Raw genomic sequence first — 18,504 nt, 5'->3', positions numbered from 1 at the left:
TCCAGACTAAGTGAAGGTACCACTGCAGCTGTCTCATGTGGAGCTTTGCTAAAGGTAGCATGGGTATTGTGGCTGCCATGTAACCCAATAGTTTCACGTACTGCCCTGAAGTCAACTGGGTCGATTGTAGGACCTGGAGGAGGTGATCTGACAGGCAGCTTACCTTTGGGGGTGGCAGGAAAGCCTCCACGAGGTCTGCTCTTACTCTGCACCCCAGAAAGACAATGTCTTGAGTTGCTTGAAGGTGGGATTTTAGTAGATTTATCTGGAATCCCAAGGACTGCAATAAGGAGATCACCAGCTGGAGGTGATCTTGCAGTATTTGTTGGCTGGGGGCCTGGATGAGCATGTCACCCAGGTAGGGGAAAATCTGTATCCCGTTTGCCCTGGCGTAGGCCACCACTGGAGCCAAACATTTGGTAAAGACACTGGGAGCAGTGGAAAGACCAAAAGGCAAGGCAGAAAACTACCAATGAGAGGAGACTACCAAAAATCATAAGTATTTCCTGTGGGAGGGTTCGACAGGGATGTGGAGGTAACCATCTTTTATGTCTAGAGTAGCCATGAATCCCTATGGAGTAAATCAGGGGTAAAAAGGTAAGCAAGGTGAGCATTTAAGAGATTGAGGTTTTTTGGGAACCAGGAAGAGCCTTGAATGAAAATCTTTTCCTTTTGAAGATGAAGGAACTGACTGTATAGTCATGTCTGTAGTACTGGTTGTAAGAGGGTCAGTTGCTGTGAAGGGGGATGAGGAATGCCCTTCCATATGGGAGGAGAGAAGTCATGTAGTGGCCATCTTTGAGGATAGACAGGACCCATCTGTCTTTGGTGATCCAGGTCCACAAAGGGAGAAAATGACAGAGGTGGGCAGACGGGAACAATAGAGGGAGGAGGTTGAGGCAAAGGTGGCAGGTAGTCAGATGCTACCTGCCCTGTCCTGAAAGGAAGACCTATGGCTATATGCAGAAGGTGCTCTAGGGGTAGGAGTTTGTTTACTGGTGGGTTTTCAAGGTCTGGCACTAGGGTTAGGCCAGGATTGCTTCCTAATAAACTGTTTTGGAAGGACAGTTCCGGTGGAACTTGGGAACTGAGATCAGATGTTTGAGGTCCTGCATATCTCTGCCCTTTTGTTGCAGTGATTTAGAGAGATCTGCGGCTTTAGATCCAAAAAGTGGAGGATTATCCAGGGGTGCATCCATGAGCTTGGCCCTACAAATCATCTGGCAGGAGTTGTCGGCAAAGCTAGGAATATCTGCGTAGGGCAGATGCTGATGCTGCTGAGCTAGCAGAGGATTTAGCAGCATCATAATTACACCTAATGGAGTGTCTGGTGACTTGAGATGTAGAGAGCCAGGAGGGTGGACAGAGTTGTTTTGGCAGGGGAGTCTGGAATATCTGCCAAATGTTTGGTGGCAGATTGTAGAAGAGATAGGTTACACTTAGCCATGTGGGTCTGGCAGTTAGTGGCTCTGAAGGCAAATGTAGCAGAAGTATAAATCTTTTTCCCTAATCTCTCCATAGTCTTGCTGTCCTTGTCAGCAGAGTGAATAGTAGTAGTGAGTAATAATTTGGTGGCTTTGTCAGTGGCCACAGAGATAGTGGCTGGGTCAGCTGGACGGAACTATCAGGTGCTTAGCAGTGTCTGGTACTTTGTACAGCCTATTTGGTCTGCGTGGAGCAGGAGGATGAGAGTCAGTATTAGTGGATGCCGAAGAAAAGGCAGGGAGGATGGACGGAACAGCAGATGGGCTAGGTGTTTCCATCTGAATGAGGTCGTAATACCTCTTCTGTACCTCAGACATTTCTGAGGAATCCCATTTGAAATGTTCCTTCATCCTGCTAATAGTCTCACTGAAGGTTAAATCTTCCACTGGGGAATCAGGGTCCCAAAGGAGATGTAAATTGTGAATTGTAGGAGAGAGATTCTTCAGAGGAGTCTGAAAGGACCTCCTCATCCATAGGAGGCTAGCCTGCATGCACAGACCTAGGGCTTAGGAAAGGAGGAGGGGTAGAGGTCGAAGAAGGAGTAGGCCTCAAGTCATAAAGGTGCTGAAGAGGCTCTGACTGAAGGCCTGCCAGTTAGCCATGCTTTCAGAAGAGGGAGGAAAAGGTTTTCTCTTCTCCCTTGTTTTTAAAGGAGTGGTAGTCTGTTTCCTAGAAACCTGAGAGTGTAAAGCGGCAGAGGTCTCCGACGACCCCCCCCCCCCCGGCATCAGCTGGCGGTGTTGGCACAGCCTTGGCAGACCTATTCTATTCTCATCTGCGGATGGTACAGCATCCTTAGAGGTACCCGCGACCCCTGCGGAAGCGGATCCGGAACCCGATCCTGAAACCAGGCCTATGTCGGCCACAGGCTGGAAGTCAGAGGAGGCTCAGCAACAGTCGAAGGCTGTAAGGTGCTGGCCTTCTTTGGCGGACCTGGGGGGACGTCAGAAGGACCTTCCATCCTAAGCATAAGAAGTTTCAGGCGTTGGTTCTGAAGATACAAATTTAACATGTGGAACCGGCTACAAAAAGTTTTCAGTACAAACTTCTGGCAAATAGGGCATGCCTTATAGTCGTGAGCTCTTCCTAAACAGAAGAGACACTTATTGTGGGTGTCCTTATGAGGGATCAGGCATCCACAATGACTGACACTTTCCCTTTCTGGATGACATTAACAAGCAATGTTACAATAAGAAAGGACGGAAAAAAGGTTCCTCGATGGGGTACTCATCTCAAAAATGATCATGACATCAGTGGTAGCAGAACACCTGGCGTACGAATGGCGACTGAAAAGTTCTGAAGGCTGGTGCGTGTCATCACTTTTATAGCCCACGTTTCGTCCTCCTTGCCTGACGTCTGATGCACGACAGAGGGACTGAAATACTGGCCGTACGTATGCAAGACTGAAGGGGTAAACCCATATGCAAAATACTGCAACATGGGAAGAGAAGGACATCTATGTCTATCATGTGAGCTTTGTGGAGGAAACACACTATGTCAAAGGGGTGGACCAAAAGACCTCCTGCAGAATCTCCTTGTTGGGGAGGAGGTGTCTAAGGGCCAAAATCCCTTTTCTCCAATTCTAGTGTCTGCCTAAATTAGGGGGCTTTTTAGAAGGGATTGTGAGGAACCTCCACTTTTACCAAGTTCTATACTCACAGGTAAGGGCTCCAACAGTGAGCCCATGTGCCTCCTTGGCCTTCTCCTCTTCTTAGGGACATATGAGTGGACACATCTAAGTATTCTGGGGAAGGATCTTCACCAGTGCAGCCTTTCAAAGTTAATCTCTAAAACAGAGATTCTGGGTTCAAGAGTCTAAATTGAGGGATGTTATGGGACACAGAAAAGATAAAGTCCCTGAAATAAGCAACCTTGTAGGTGGGTCCAGCGATCCTTTCAGTTGGCGGGGACATCATCAGTACCATTCTCAATGTTAGTGCTGAACAACAAAAAACAAACACAACTGGTTTCAGCGCCACAGAGGCTGGCTTTGTCACCAATGGATCAAATGCCAAAGAAATCAATAATGAGCTGATCCTCCCATTAAGGCCGTAATACAAACTATGGTGCTAGTGTGTCAGCACCATAAGAATGGGTGTCATCACAGGTGGCATGAGGAAACCTCTCAGCTGAGAAACTCATGGCAGCAAACTAGAATCAGGAAAGAAGACTTAAGTGGATGGAGAGGGTCCTTTTCAGTCTGCTCTGGAAACACTGACAAGAAAGGACACCCAACTCAATCTGCACCTTAAAACAAAATTCACATCATGTCCCACTCAATACGGGCTGAAGGGATCCTAACAAACGTTGCAAACTTCACAAGGAGAGCTGAAGAGGGATAGGTATCCAAACACCTAAACAATTCCCTATCCAAGGAGAAGTTCACTTTTCTTATTTAAACATGGGACCCTGACACTGATGGTTGCTGGTTCTTAAGGAAAAGTAAATCGCCCCAAGCCAACTTCATCTAGTCTTTGTATGGGGCCGGAGGGGGGGGGGGTGCTGCCTAGATCAAGCAGAGGCAAGAAAGCAAGAGTTCTGATGTTTGGATACCTTGGTCCTACTGCAAAGTAATGGTCGTCTTAAACATCCCCACAGTCATGGGCTGATGCCAAGGTCTTCCATTTTTATTCAGTGGACATTTTCATGTATAAAGCTGATAATGGCGTCGGCTGCATGTTTTATACCCCTGACGACCTGACGTCATGGAAGAGGAGACGAGAACCGATGCAGGACCCAAGACTTTGGAATTCAGACCGACTGAGGGCAACCTGCCTGCAGATTACCCAAATGTAATGACTGCAACAGTGAAACACGAAGAACATCCTCGTCCAAGTAGATAAAGGCCCTTTCCTGCTCCATCTCCAGCAGTGCCCTACCCAGAGAAAAATAATTTGCCTTAAAGATGAAAGGTGCAACTACAAAGACCCTTAGAGAGAACCACAAGGATTGGAAGCAATTCAGAGTAAGTTCTACAGTCTTCTGAATCTCCTCAAGGGATGCTGCCCTAGATAAGGCAATAATTCAGGTATGGGTAAATGTGAATGTACTTCATACTGCAAAATGCAATTCCCGCAGTCAGGTATTCTGTACAGACTTGCATGCAGTAAACATCCCCAACAGCAAAGAGGTGAACAAGTAGAAGTTCCTTGCTTCCATTGTGAGAAATTATCTCTACACTAGCTATGATGATGTGGAGACAGTTAACTTTTATGTCTGCAGTGACTATGCAAGCTTACCGAGTGTAAAGAAGAAATATTCTGCAAGATTAGCATTTTGAATTTTGGAATCTTTACAAAATTACTTAGCAATGATGGGTCCACCATAGGCATCCAAATACCTTCATTTACTGGAGCCATAAAAAGTGTGGACAAAAATCCTGTACTGTCTTTTTCTGGTACTCTCGCTATGGCTCTGTTGGATGAGTGCTTCAGCAGGGAATGAAATACACAACCAGGGGAAGCAGTGGAATACCTAGGATTTTTTTATTTTGTTGTGTTAATTTTATTTACCTGAAAACCCCTACTTTAATATCTGCAGAATTACACAACCTGCATGACGGCCTCCAACTGCTGTATGAAATGGACTGGTCTGCCTCCTATTTTTACAGGAGGGAAAGAAAAGAAGGGTGTGGAATTTTGGGTGTATGCCGAGGCAAAGGCTTTTCTGAGTGACAGCTGTTCCTCCTGGGTGTGGCAGCCCTGTGGGTCTCCCCGCTTCCCCACAGTACACTTGCCATTTTTTTCTTGCAGCAGCCCCTATTACAATTTTGTGGACCATTCTTGCCTTGCTTATGGAAGGACCAACTTTTACTGGGACACTTCCAGTCTCATCTTGTTGCAAGGGAATGAAAAATATCCTTGCCCCAAAAATATACCATTCCCCTTTTCCTCCAGTCTATTACACACCTCCTCTGCTGGTGGCCCAAAAGAGACGGTCCTTGTACAGAGATGGGATAAAAAGCTATGCTTTTATGAGCTCTGGAAAAGGTGGTGCGTCAGCCAGGCACGACTTCTAAACACAGATCCCATGACAGAGGCCCTACAAAATGCATCGACACCACAGCTGTATTTCATAGTGTGTTTGGCAGCCTGGGAAACGAGCCTGCACTGATAAACATTAGGCCTTTATACTCTAGTCCATCTACTTCCCACCTCAACTAGTAAAGGAGGAACTACTGAAACTTCAACAAATTAGACTAGCAATTACGGGACATAACAGACAAGGTAGCAGAAATGCAAGTCTTAAAAAACAGGTTTCGCTCTACCTATCAGGAAAAGGGTTCCAGGAAGGATGTCTTTCACAAGAATCCGTGGAAACCATCACTAGTCAAAAAGTTCTTGTACAGGTATCTGTGGAAGTCACAAACCCAAAAGAAATGGTCTGGCTACCTAGGAACACTAACTGGGAAAATTTCTCCAAACAGGCACTATTACTTATTTTGACATTTGTTGACCGGGTTAGTCCAACTGGGCAGAAGCCCTTCTTCAGTAGTGACCCAGGGAGAAAATCTCTAGTAGAAATTTAAAAAGTTACAATATTAAAAGTTACAAATTAAAAAGTTAATGTTTTTACAAAAAACAAGTTGGAAATTTTTACAAAATGAGCATATGACACTGTGATTCAGTTCATATTACAAACAGAATCACTACATGCAAGCTACTATTGAAAAAAAACAGCATATGTAGGACACTGTGACATGACTTTAAGGTAGAAGTTTATATAGAAGCATTTAGTAAATAGTTAGAAAGTCTGAGCAGTTCAGAAAAAGAGAAAGAAGAGGAAGACAGACATTAAGATAAGCATACTGAAAGTTGAGATAGTTCATATTTGTGCAAGTGAATTTTGAAAGAGTTAGAGTATGCATTAGGTATGTTTTGAGTCTGTGTTAGAGAGGGATAGAGGCTGATGGGAGACATATTAAATGCATTAACCAGTGTACTAACTGGATTAGAGAAATAGTTGAGAGGTCTGGACTCGAGCAGGGCCCACGGAACTCCACTATCTAATCCGGGTCTAACAGATTTGTTTAGCTTTCCATTTAAAGGTCTCCTTCATGCTAAGGAAGAGGTCCATAAATAAGACATACTCTAAGGATAAGATGCCCACAGTGTTTGACTCTAGGTAAAACAAATAAATCACCTGGCCCATACAGGCCACATTAGCAATCTCTAAGTAAGAAGATAACGAATCCCTTTGGGACAGCAGCTATGTTTTGCTTTTGGCTTATGACACCCCAACACAGAACAAAACGTTCATCACATACATCTGTTTGGACTTCAGAACATTTAAAAAGTTCTGGGCCAACATTAGCAGCTCCTGAAATTTCTGAAATGGGGGAGGGGGATTCATTCCAGGCCAAGCTAACTGATGCCAATTAGGCCTGTTTTTGGAACTGCAGTGCACTTTAAACATCTCTGCTTGCAGGCAGACACCTGAAATCCCAACCCAGGCTCCCTCCAACCTATTCACAAACAGTAAGAGGATACAAGCCCTGCCCTTCACTTTGAATTATCCAGCAGCGGAACCTGAAGCCTATGGAAAAGATTCAGGACAGTCAAACAGCAAAGTTTATATTATTAAGGACATGATCTGATCAGACAGTACTGTTTTTTTTTTTTTTTTTTTTTTAACCAAGGGAACATGCTTGAGGCTTTGTCAGCAAAAGGCACCCTGCTGACAGCAGCATATTCATGCCTACAGGGGCGATTTTATTCAGACATTCTGTCTTTCAGTCAACTATCTCTTTTCCCCCTGGTATTTTTCCAATGACTTTTATTTGGTTTTAAAAACATAATTAGTCAAACATTTGCTCATAAATTTCAATGTCATTTGTTTATCTGTAGAACTTTCAACTACACTTTGACAAACAACAAAATAGATGACTTAGGGGACTCAAGTACATGGTGAATGATTAAATGTTACTCAGTCAACTCTCCTTAACGTTTTTCCACTTGCAACTCTTAAATGATAATGAAATGAAGCGTTTTATGGCTTAGTCCCCTCTCTTCACCATAACCTTCTAACTAACCTCCAATTTGTAAAAAAAAAAAAAAGCGGAAAAAAAAATCATCCAAACTGCAATCAGCTATTTAATATGCATCAGAACCAAACGTTTCTTGCTAATTAATAACTGAACCATTTTCATGGTAAAAACACCCATTTCATTTTAGACTATGAAACGTGTGTACATGTAGCAACTATTTAACAAGCAAGAACAAAAGCAAAACCAGTCCTTACTTAACTAATGAGACAAACACCAGCAAAAACAAGTAGAAGGAACACTTATGGTTATTTCAACTTACTTTGTTATTTTTAATCAGATCAAGCAAATCTTTGACATGATGCCTTAGAGTGTTCTGACATTTCCACAGTTCATTAAGTGCTCTGAAAAAAAATTAAAACATCACCATGAAAACTTCCTAGCCTTTCTTTAAAATATTTAATTTATTGTTTTATAGTGCAAGCAAATAAAAAATTAAGACTAGTAATGAAATTACTCACATTGCATTGGAAAGCCTTACCTGAACTACCGGAGTACAGAAAAACAAGGAAAATCTTCTAATAAAGTGCCACAACAAAGGTAAGTCTAAACAAAGGTATGTTCTACATTTCAGGTGTTATGATTCATGTGTTCTCACGCAAAAGTACTCGGGCAGAAGTTTTTTTTGACAGGAAGAAAATGAAATGAAACTTTAGCATGTATAAAGATGATGACTGAATTCTAAAGCCAGGTTTACAGAACAGAAATGTCTCCTAGAGTGAAGACATGTTTTTTCCAAACAAAGCAGCTCAGTGAAAAGAAGCACCTCACTTGAGGAATACAAGCAGAAGCTAACGAAATGAAAATTAAAGGGTATGGTGAGGGCAAAAGTAGTAGTAGAAGAGAAAATGAAAGACACACAAACAAAGCTATGGATAGCAGATCATCAGTAAGCAGATTACATTAATGAAAATGAGGCAAATGGAAGGATGAACAGTAAAGAAAGGAAAGTTAAAAAAAAAATGGTGGAATCCAATCCCAATCCAGTGAAAGGAAAAGAGCATGACTTGCAGAATGTGTTGCTGCAATCTCTGTTCTGGTGCCTTATCAAACAGGATCAAAGAGCAAGACCTGAGATGATTGGCATGGACTCTGTAAAAACAGCTAATAAGAATGGCAGAAGGAAAAGGTCACTGGGCTGCTGAATCTCCAGGATGAAAGCAGCAAGGAAGCTCCAAGGTGACCTAGACACATGCCGGGTTGCTTCTGTTCAAGACAAACAAGCAGACATTGCATTTAATAAAGCACTTTGCAACAGGGTGTTAAAATAGTGATCATTTCTACAAAGAAATACATCATGTAACAAGAACATTTAACAGTTCATCTTTGTGCTACTGAAAAGGGATGAGCCAGGGTGATCAGAATGCTAAGCAGCACTGCCAAAATATACAAGAGGATACAGCAAATGGTTTTATGAGTATACAAACAGGAACAGGAGAAGACTGAACAGAAGGGAAACATTGTATCACTCCTTATGAAAGAGAATTTACTGCAGGTCAGCAAATATCCATCTAGCTTGATTCTACCTTTTAAGATGTCCTTAGAGGGAAACTGAACATCACCTATGGAAAATAGTGGTATTACGCCCAGCTAAAAAGGACAGCAGCTTGCATTCTCTTCTTTTTACAATAACAATGTCACCATGAAGTCTGCTCAGGTGCCTACAGTTTACATGTCTGACACTTCAAACTACATATGGGGCTGACCACTTAACTTGGATTGACGCGGACAAGTGCAACCACTGTAGAGGCCCTAAGAGTAGACTCTGCAAGATAATTTTGTTGCTCGGGTTTCCTTGAAGTAATTAGTAGCTGGTCTACATATTTAAACATCATGACCATGTGAAAATTAAGAATAGGGAGGAAGAGTAGAAGGTCCCCCCCCTCTTTTCTTCTCCTTTCCCAACATCACAGGAATTAGATAATTCCAAAAGCTCCCCTTCCATTCTCCTCTAGGTCTGAAGTAACTAATGTGGGAGAACAGACTGCAGTACTGAACCTTCTTTTCATCATTTACCTATACAAGTATACATCCAAAAATGAACAAAGTTCAATGCTGCAGTTATCAGTCCTTAACCACACAGAGAATACTAAAGCAGTTGGCTACCCCTGATATGGTTTATCGCAAATTCTTGGGGAAGGGAGCAAACATGTCTTGCAGGCAAAGTGCTGGCAAAGTCTGCCCTGATCCTTGACTGAATACCAAGCCTGATATAAATAGAGATTTCTAATTCAAAATGCTTCCTCTCAGAAACTGCAACCTGTAGCATTTATAAAGAAAGCTGCTGTGGTAGCTTATTCCCAGGTGGAGGGCACCTTTATTTTTCCATGATAACAAACTCAATGAAAATAAAGTGCAGTTAAGCTAAACATTTAAAGACTCTTCACTGACATTCTGTCTTGCTTAACTTGTATAACACAACAAACTTAAATGACTGGATCTGCCTGCACTCCTTCGTTCAATTAAGCTGCTTCTCAAATGCCTATGCACAGCCATTAAAGCACTGTCATCTTTTGCAGCTACAGATAAACTGTCAACTGGATGGTTTGATTCAAACCTAGTTCTAAGATTACTTTACACAAAAGCCATGATTACTTGGCGACATCAGCACAATCCATACAAATGGCTTAACTGACTCTTTTACACATTGAGACCTGCACCTCAGAAGTTTATAAAAATTTCATGGAAACAGTCTCAGCCATTTACACCTTGCCAATACCCACCCTTAAGGCCATATTCCCTTTGTCAAGGCCAGTTAAGCTTGGGGTGAATTTGTTGGTACCTACCACATTATCTAGATCCTGTATGAAGGCTGATAGTGCATCAAGCAAATTAAAATTAATTAGCAGGGGCAGTCAGGTCCAGAGGTGAAGGATATGCTGGAAGATAAATGAAATGAGAGAGAAATTTTCTGGCTGGTGAAAATTTAGATCTCTGGTTCTGAAACTTTTGAAACAATTACATTTGTGGAGATAAAAGACATCCAAGACAACCTGGCCTTCAATGGCACCGAAAGCAAAGCATAGGTTTTCTCTTAACAGTAAAACAATGAATAAAGGGGCAGTGCTTCCACATTCTCTTAGCAGATCATGGTTCTTAAGCCCATGATCATCTTAGTTAAGCATATTTGTGATCTCTCTAGTTGTTTAATATATCCAGTGAGGTACATCCAGAAGGGGGGGGGGGTGTACTCAATAACTCAACATTAAACCAAAGGAAACAATGGCCTCTAGATATGGATGACATTCCCTTGGAAGAGTACGAGTATTTTCTGACTCATCTTTTCAAATTGATGATAAAGACAGGGAATTTTCAAACTGTGACCCAAGATTACTAACACTTATATTTTTGTTAGCCAAGGGGAGAGGCCATCTACCAAATGTGACAGTATTGCACTTTCATTGTATTTAACACAAGCCCATTTTCAGTACACAACATATCTGTGTGTGCAATTTCTTGCTGAAGGATTAGGATAGCAGAGAGGAGACTTGACAATAACTGCCAGGTTGCAGTTTTCTGCAAATGTACCCATAAGTCTTGGTTACATGTCTGGAGATCAGAAAAGTAAATGCCAAAAATGAAGGGACCAAACACTAAGCTCTGGGGGGCACCACTAATCACCTTCATGCTTTCTGATGAGGTATCTGCCCCTTGTACTGTATGGGTTCTATCTTTTACAGCCAGTTTGTCATCCATCTTACCAGATATTTATCTATTTTTAAAGCATTAAACTTACTTATAATGACAGCTTGGAGAACGGTGTCAAATACCTTTGCCAAGTCAAGATATGCCATGTGAATGGGCATGATCACTGTGGAAAGCCTGCGTAAGGTTTTCAAACTTAACCAAATTCATCATGCATATTTTCCTTTGGTAAAGCCAAACTGCTTTGGATCAAGTCTTACAAAGTTTTTTGAATGTACAGTATGATGTTGCTGCCATGAGTAAATTCTGAAACCACTTCATATAATTTGATAAGGTCAGTATGCTTGAAATCCTTAAATTCAGAGACATTAGATAAAGAGGGTTTATAGGTTTTGAAAGTAAAAGTCGCAAGTTTATCATCCAACTTAAATGAGGACGGAAGAAGCCATGGGAAGACAGCATGAAATGGATACTTTTTTAATGAAAAGAGTGAGAATATGATGTTCTCTAGCGAATTTAACTACCTGATTCAGGGACTTTTTCTTTATTACATCTAAGAAATTCTGCACACACCCTAAACTGGGGGTGCAGATGACCTAGTTTTCTTAAGGGGTGATTGAGGTCTCCAAATATGATGATGATGATGGTTCTGCTTGTTGCGAACTTCATGTGATCCAGTTTTGGGTTTAATATGTTTATTACAAAGACATGCCTATTAGCTGGAGTCTGACGAAAAGGAAGCCCTTGGACAGGGGCAGACCAGTGTTTGCAAAGCAAGGAGGACTGCTGAACATCTCATCCCCAGCTATTCAAGAATGGCACCAACTACTTAACCAACTTCTGAAATCAGTGATCTTTTCTTAGTGCACAGGTGTCATTCTTTGAGAAACAGGATTCCACTTGACATCAGTGTCTTGCCTGCATTTGTCACAGGTATGAGGAGGTCCAATATGCCTCCCTAAATGTATCTCAGGATTTTGCATCTCAAGTCATTCACTCCCACATGGACCGCCACCAAGATGTAGACATCTGTCGAGGAAAGGATCTTTAGAGCCCTAGTGATGTCACAGATAATGGCACCCGAAGGACAACCCACCATTATCAAACCTTTGTCCAGGCTATGGAATGGAGAGACTGTGCACATAACAGAGTCAACCATCACTAACACATTACCACCCCCCCCCCCATGGTTTAAGAGTAACAAATTTGAGATGGGGATAGTACAGCTGTGTAGACTAATTCTTGGGTTGCTCATGGGAGAATATTCCTCAGAACCAAAGGATGGTCTACTCCTAGAGGCCAAATCTAATTTGCAATGAGTGATAAAGGTATGTGATTTAGCCCATGTAGCTGCAACACTAATGCTGTCTAAGGGTAATCTGGTTTGGAAAGCCACTGAAGTGACTACTGACTTGAAAGAATGATCCTTGACAGGATTTGGAATAGTTTTGTGGTTAGAGTTGTATATGAAAGATATACATTGTGATAGCCAATTGGATAGTGTTACATTAGAAACTGGTTGGCTTACGTCTGAATAAGAGATAAAACGCTGATCTGACTTTCTGAATTGTGATGTCCTGTGCAAATACAAACAATTGTCTATGGAAATCTAAAAGATGGATAGAGTACTCTCCTTTGTTTTGAAAGTTCGGAAAGAATACTGGTAATTCAGTAGACTGGTTGAGATTTGTTTCCAAAACAACTTCAGGTAAAACAAGGGTTCTTTCTCAAAGAAACGCTGTCTTTATGAAAAATTATGTACAGAGGATATGGCCTGAAGCTCAGAAACTCTTCTTGCTGAAGTTGCAGCTACTAAAAGTAGAGTCTTCCATGATAAGAAGTTTAAATCAGATGTAGGAGAAAGTTCGAAAGGTGGGTAAACAAGCTTTGACAATACAAAATTCAAATCCCAAGATGGAATAGGATTCCTGTAAGGAAGGCGAATTAAGGAAGTACCTTTGAGGAATGCTTTACAAAGTTTGTTTGAAATTATAGCAGTACCATTGTCTCCTATGTGAAAATTAGAGATGGCTGCTAGCTGAATCCTTATAGTAGCTGCAGCAGCTCCCAAATTGAATAATGTGGCTAAAAATTCCAGAATAGAATACAAAAGAGCTGTGAAAAGATCTGCGTTGTTGAGATTAGACCAGGCCACAAATCTTTACCATTTACCTTTATAAAGTTTTCGAGTAGAGTTCTTGTGGGAGGAAAACAAAATGTGTTTTACTGGAGAAGAAAGTACAGGAAAACCTGGCTATCATGGGAAGTGGAGCAGCCAAGCTGTCAGTTGGAGATTGTGTAGGCTGGGATGAAGTTCTCCTGACAGATGTGTCAGTAGATCAGGAACGGAGTCCAGGAGCCATGGTCCCTTCTGTACATGAGGTTGGATAAAGGGAAACCATATCTGTCAAGGCCAGTAGGGGGCAATTAGGATTACTGTGGTCTCCAGAAAGCTTGCTTTCTGCAAGAATTTGGGAATCAGAGGTGTTGTTGGAAAAGCATAAAGAAGTCCCGGGGGCCAGTTGTGAACAAATACATTGCTTGGTGACTCCCCCACTGGGGATCACGGCAAAGTAGCTGCTGCATTTGGCATTGATGGGTGACTCTCAGAGATCTTAACGAGGCTGGCCCCATTTGCAGAAGATCTTTTCCGCCACTTGCTGACTGAGGAACCACTTGTGTGGCCAAAGAATGGCTCTGCTCAGTTTGTCTGCAATCACGTTGGATTTCCCCAGAATGTGCATTGCTATGAGAAAGCGGTTGGAGACCTCTGCCCATTGCCAGACCCTCAGGGCTTCTTGACATAAGGGGTAAGATCTGGTTCCCCCTTGTTTGTTTATATACCAGACCAGACATGTTGTATGACTGAATTGCTATTGTACCTAGACAAAGAAAGTTCTGAAATGAATGCAACGCAAGGAGCACCGCTCTCATCTCTAGAACATTTATGTGCAAATGGGCCTTATGCTCTTGCCAAGTGCCTTGGACTGTGTTCCCAGATAATTCCCCCTCCACCCTATCTGGGACATGTCCATGGTCACTGTAGCTTGGGATTGAGGGGGGGGGGAGATGGTCTTGAGAGACTAAGGGACAGTTCAGCCACCACTGAATGTCCCTTTTGCAAGAGTTTGTTAGTATGAACTTGTGTGACAGCGGAAAATCTAAAAAAGACCATTATGTCAAAAGTAAACACTGAAGGATTCTCTCATACTGATGAGCTAGTGGTATTAATACAATTGAGACAGACATTTTGCCTAGAACCTGTAAGACTAATTTGGCAGAAGCCTTGTTCTTGCTGATCAGCATCCTTACATGATGCCAAAGATTGTGTACTCCTCCTTTTGGAAGGTGTACTTGACAAGATTACTGCGTTTATTTGAGCTCCTATGAAAACCAAGGATTGAAGTTGCTCTAGGGCAGGATTTCTTGCAATTTATCGCAATTCCAAGGGATGAACAAATCTGAAGGGAGTAGTCCCTGGCTTTCAGAAGAAGATGCCTGGTTGGGGCAGAGAGCAGCTAGTCGTCCAGACATGGAAACACATGGAATCCTTTGCATTTCAGGTGAGCTGCTACTACTGCCATGGATTTGGTAAACACTCTGGAGGCCGTAGTGAGACCAAAGGGCAGAGCTCAAAACTGGAAGTGGCTGGCTCCTAGCCGGAAGCGTTAAAACCTTCTGGATTGCCTGCTCATTAAAATGTGGTAGTACGCATCCTGAAGGTCTATGGAGCACATCCAAATGTCTTTTTCCAGGAGTATCGACTGCAGTGTTACCAACAGGAACTTGCTCTGTTTTGCAAACCTGTTTAGAATGCTGAGATCCAAGATGGGTCTCCAGTCCCCTGTTTTCTTTGGAACTAAAAAGAACCTTGAGTAAGTTCCGGATCCTTTCTGGTCTGCAGGGACTTGTTGGATGACACTTTTGTTTAGCAACTTTTGAATTTCCAAAATTGTCTGTTCCTTTTGACTGGGTGGAACATCCGGAACTAAGGTGTTTACAGGAGGAGGATATGCAAAGGGAATGACATATTCCCTGGATATTATACTCTGCACCCATCTGTCGTCTGTGATGCTTTGCCAGGTTCCTTGGTGCAGAGACAAACCCTCGACTGCCTCTAGAGGCGAGCAATCAGGCACTCCTTCAGGAGCAGTGATAGGGCCCGCCAAAGAAAGATTCTCTGGAGACCTGGTTATGTGGTCCCCCTCTGCTGCGAGGTCTGGGTCTACCATTATCGTTCCCCCCTCTGTCCCTGGGAGAACTCTCATGTTGTGCGTCATGGAAAGACCTGTGGGATTTGCTGAACCACATTTTTCTACTACCCCTCTGACCTTTTGGAAAAGGTCTGGTGGGCGCAGCAAAACGTACTCCAATGGTAGACAAGGTCTTGCCTTTTTGTTCATACCTGGTGAGCATCTCTTTTACTTTCAGCACAAAAAGAGAGAAGCTGTCAAAAGGGGCATTAACAAAGGAAGACTTGAAGGGGTCCATGGAGTCGCAAAGTCACATCCAGGCCCGTCTCTGAAAAGCAATACCTGAACCCACAGCTCTACTCGTTCCATCTGCAGCATAGGATATGAGCCTCATGGAAGAGTTTACTACAGAATTGAGGGTGGCGAGCTGAGCACTAACTTTATCTGTTACTGCATCAGTTACAGCTCCTTGGCGTTAGTCTGCAAGTTCCTTTAACAGTTCCCTCTTTAGCCTAGTGAAATGGTTAACGTAGTTCAGGGACCAAAGTGCAAAGGTTGCTGATGAAAACACTCACTTGCCATATCTATCTACAGTCCTAGAGTCTTTATTAAGAAAATGGATAGAGGAGCTGGTCTTGGATAGCTCCTTTTTAATAGCCGTCACAACCATGGCATCAACTGCAACTCCTTTAGTAAGAAACCATTTACCTTTAGGTGCCGTAATGAACTTATATGGCCTTCTAGGAGTAGGCTCTATGGAATCTGGGGTCTTCCAAGCATTCCTAGAGATCAAGTCCATAAGCTCTGAAAAGGGTGCTTTTAGTATACCCTTCAAAATCAACTTGTTTTTACGCTCCCTAAGGGCTCTTGGGTTAAATCCATGATATATGGAGCAATGCTCTTGTAGATGAAGAGCCCCCAAGCAATAAACACACAGAATGTGAGAATCGCTACGGGGCATCTTCTTTCCACATTTCTCAGATTTTCTGAAACCTGTTTCTCCCTTTGGTTTCAGACATAACCACCTAAAAACTCACACACAAAAAAAAAGTACTGAGTAACAGGCAATAAGAAGGGACAAGAGAAATTTTTTTTTTTTTTTTTTTTATTTTCACACACAAAAAGAAAGTCATCTTTTATTTTCACACACAAAAAGAAAGTCATCTTCCCTCTAACTTAAACAGACTATTAGAGGAGAGAAGGAAAAGGAGAAAATCATCCTCCAACTAAATCAATCAGAGAAGGAAAGGAATGATAGAGAAAAACATCCTCCGACTTAAACGGGTCTGTAGCTTAAACGGGGTAGGGTAGACTATCAGACAGATAATAATAATAAGGAAACAAACAAGAGAAAATAATGAATTAGTAAGTTATTAGCAATACTTAGCCCAGAGCTTAGCTAACAGGAACCTCTTCGCTGTGCGGCAAAAGAGAGCCGAGGTTGTAGAACAGTTGCATTATGGGTAGGGAAAATGTCCACAAACTTGGCTGAGAACCTCGAGCTTATATTGTGGTGAGTATATCAAAAGGTAACAGTCTTAGACAAACACTTGGAAATGGTCTGCTTTGACAAAGGTCCCTTCTTACCTTCACAAGAAATAAATTGATCTGAAGATCTGTAAGATTTAGTTCCGTCAAGATAGTACCAAAGTTGTCTGTGGACATCCAATGTAAGAAGTATCCTTTCTCTTTCAATTTTGAGTTCAAGAAAATGGGGAGATGGACAGTTTGGCTTAAAATAAATTTAGATACCAAAATAGACATAAAAGCTCAAATAAACCCTATCTTTGTGTAAAATGAGATAGGCTTGACTCACCATAAGAGCTTGTAACTCAGCAAAACCTTCTTGCAGAGGTCAGAGCAAACAGTAAAACTGTTCTAAGTTAGGAACTTCAAGTCCGCCAGTTTAACTGGTTCAAATGGAGCAAGTGTATTAACATTCCAAGGAGGGGCTACTTGTTTGTTCTTGGAGGCCTCTTATGCAAACCCCCTTTCAAAAACATTTTAACATTACAATGCATTGAAAGAGGAGGATCCATGGCAAGACATACTGAAATGGATGATAAATGAACCCTGACATCTTTTTATTCAGAGCTTCCTTGTGTCTGGCTGTTCACTTGTGGCTGCAAGATTTGGATTGCTTCTAAAACCATCTGGAAATACAAAGCTGGTACAAGTATATTTTTTGAACTCGCTCTGTTTCAGTGATATTTAACAATTCTGTGCTACATTTATATATTTTGTTGAATTTCACTATTTTTCAGCCAGCAATTGTTAAAGAAACTCCATCTACTGTAGTGCGCTTTGGTTGTTGTTTTAACAGTATTCTCCAAAAGCTGTTCTGAGACTGCCAAAATATTTCTAAGTTTTGCAATTTTTTTGTGTGTTGTGAACATTTCTCGGAAATTAGTGAATTTATTTCTAAAGATTCTTGATATTGCAGGAATCCTTACTTCTGTTCTGATCTCCGTCTCCATTTTATTTTCCCACCCACCTGCCCAACTGTTGCTGCATTCTTAAAACCTGGTGGCTTTTGAGCTGCCCGCTTCTACTATAAATTTGATACTGGACACTCCTCCCAGTCCCATCGCATCAACTCACTCCGAGTACAGTGAGATCATTTGGGAAGGCCAACACCCTTAGTTTCCTAACCTTGAATAACCTGCTTTCTCCCTTTCTACTAAACTAAAAAAAATTACACTTTATACATCTGCTTTTACCATATTTGTGTCTCCTCCTACTTTATCTATTTTGCTTTTGCTGCTTATTCTTAAGTGATCAATTACATTTATTCTGCTGTGTTTGTTACTGCTCGTTAGTGGCCTGATTAAAGTGTAATGGTTATTCTAAGCCTCTTGGTTTTAGTTTAAGGACTTTGGCTTCAGGCCAGTTTACATTAACAAGGTTTGTGGTCTTCACTCTTGTGGGAGGAGATTGTAGCCTCTGCCCTTCTGAGCTGGGGATTGCTGGGTGAGGGCTTATTCTGCCTGTTATTCTAAGTGTCTTAGTTTTGGCTTAAGCACTTGGGTTCCAAACCAGTTATTTTACATTACGAAGGTTTGTGGTCTAGACTCTTGTGGGAAGTGTGTGGCCTACAACCTTCTAAGCTGGAAATTGCTGGTTGAAGGCTTATTGTGT

At 42.0% G+C, this 18,504-nt stretch overlaps 1 protein-coding gene across 2 annotated transcripts in view; it reads right to left on the bottom strand.

Annotated features, from left to right (window-relative positions):
* PDS5B (PDS5 cohesin associated factor B) overlaps positions 1–18,504 on the bottom strand; it is a 3,703,643-nt gene that overhangs the window by 2,158,656 nt on the left and 1,526,483 nt on the right. For both annotated transcript variants that reach the window (XM_044073218.1, XM_044073219.1), the window contains exon 14: positions 7,791–7,872. In XM_044073218.1, the coding sequence (XP_043929153.1) occupies positions 7,791–7,872 (82 nt within the window). The remainder of the gene's footprint in view (positions 1–7,790; positions 7,873–18,504) is intronic.

This window comes from Protopterus annectens, chromosome 5.part1, assembly GCF_019279795.1.
Source record: "Protopterus annectens isolate FY-2018-M chromosome 5.part1, PAN1.0, whole genome shotgun sequence".
Classification (NCBI taxonomy): Eukaryota; Metazoa; Chordata; order Ceratodontiformes; family Protopteridae; genus Protopterus; species Protopterus annectens.
This window is presented reverse-complemented; position numbering and strand designations above follow the sequence as displayed.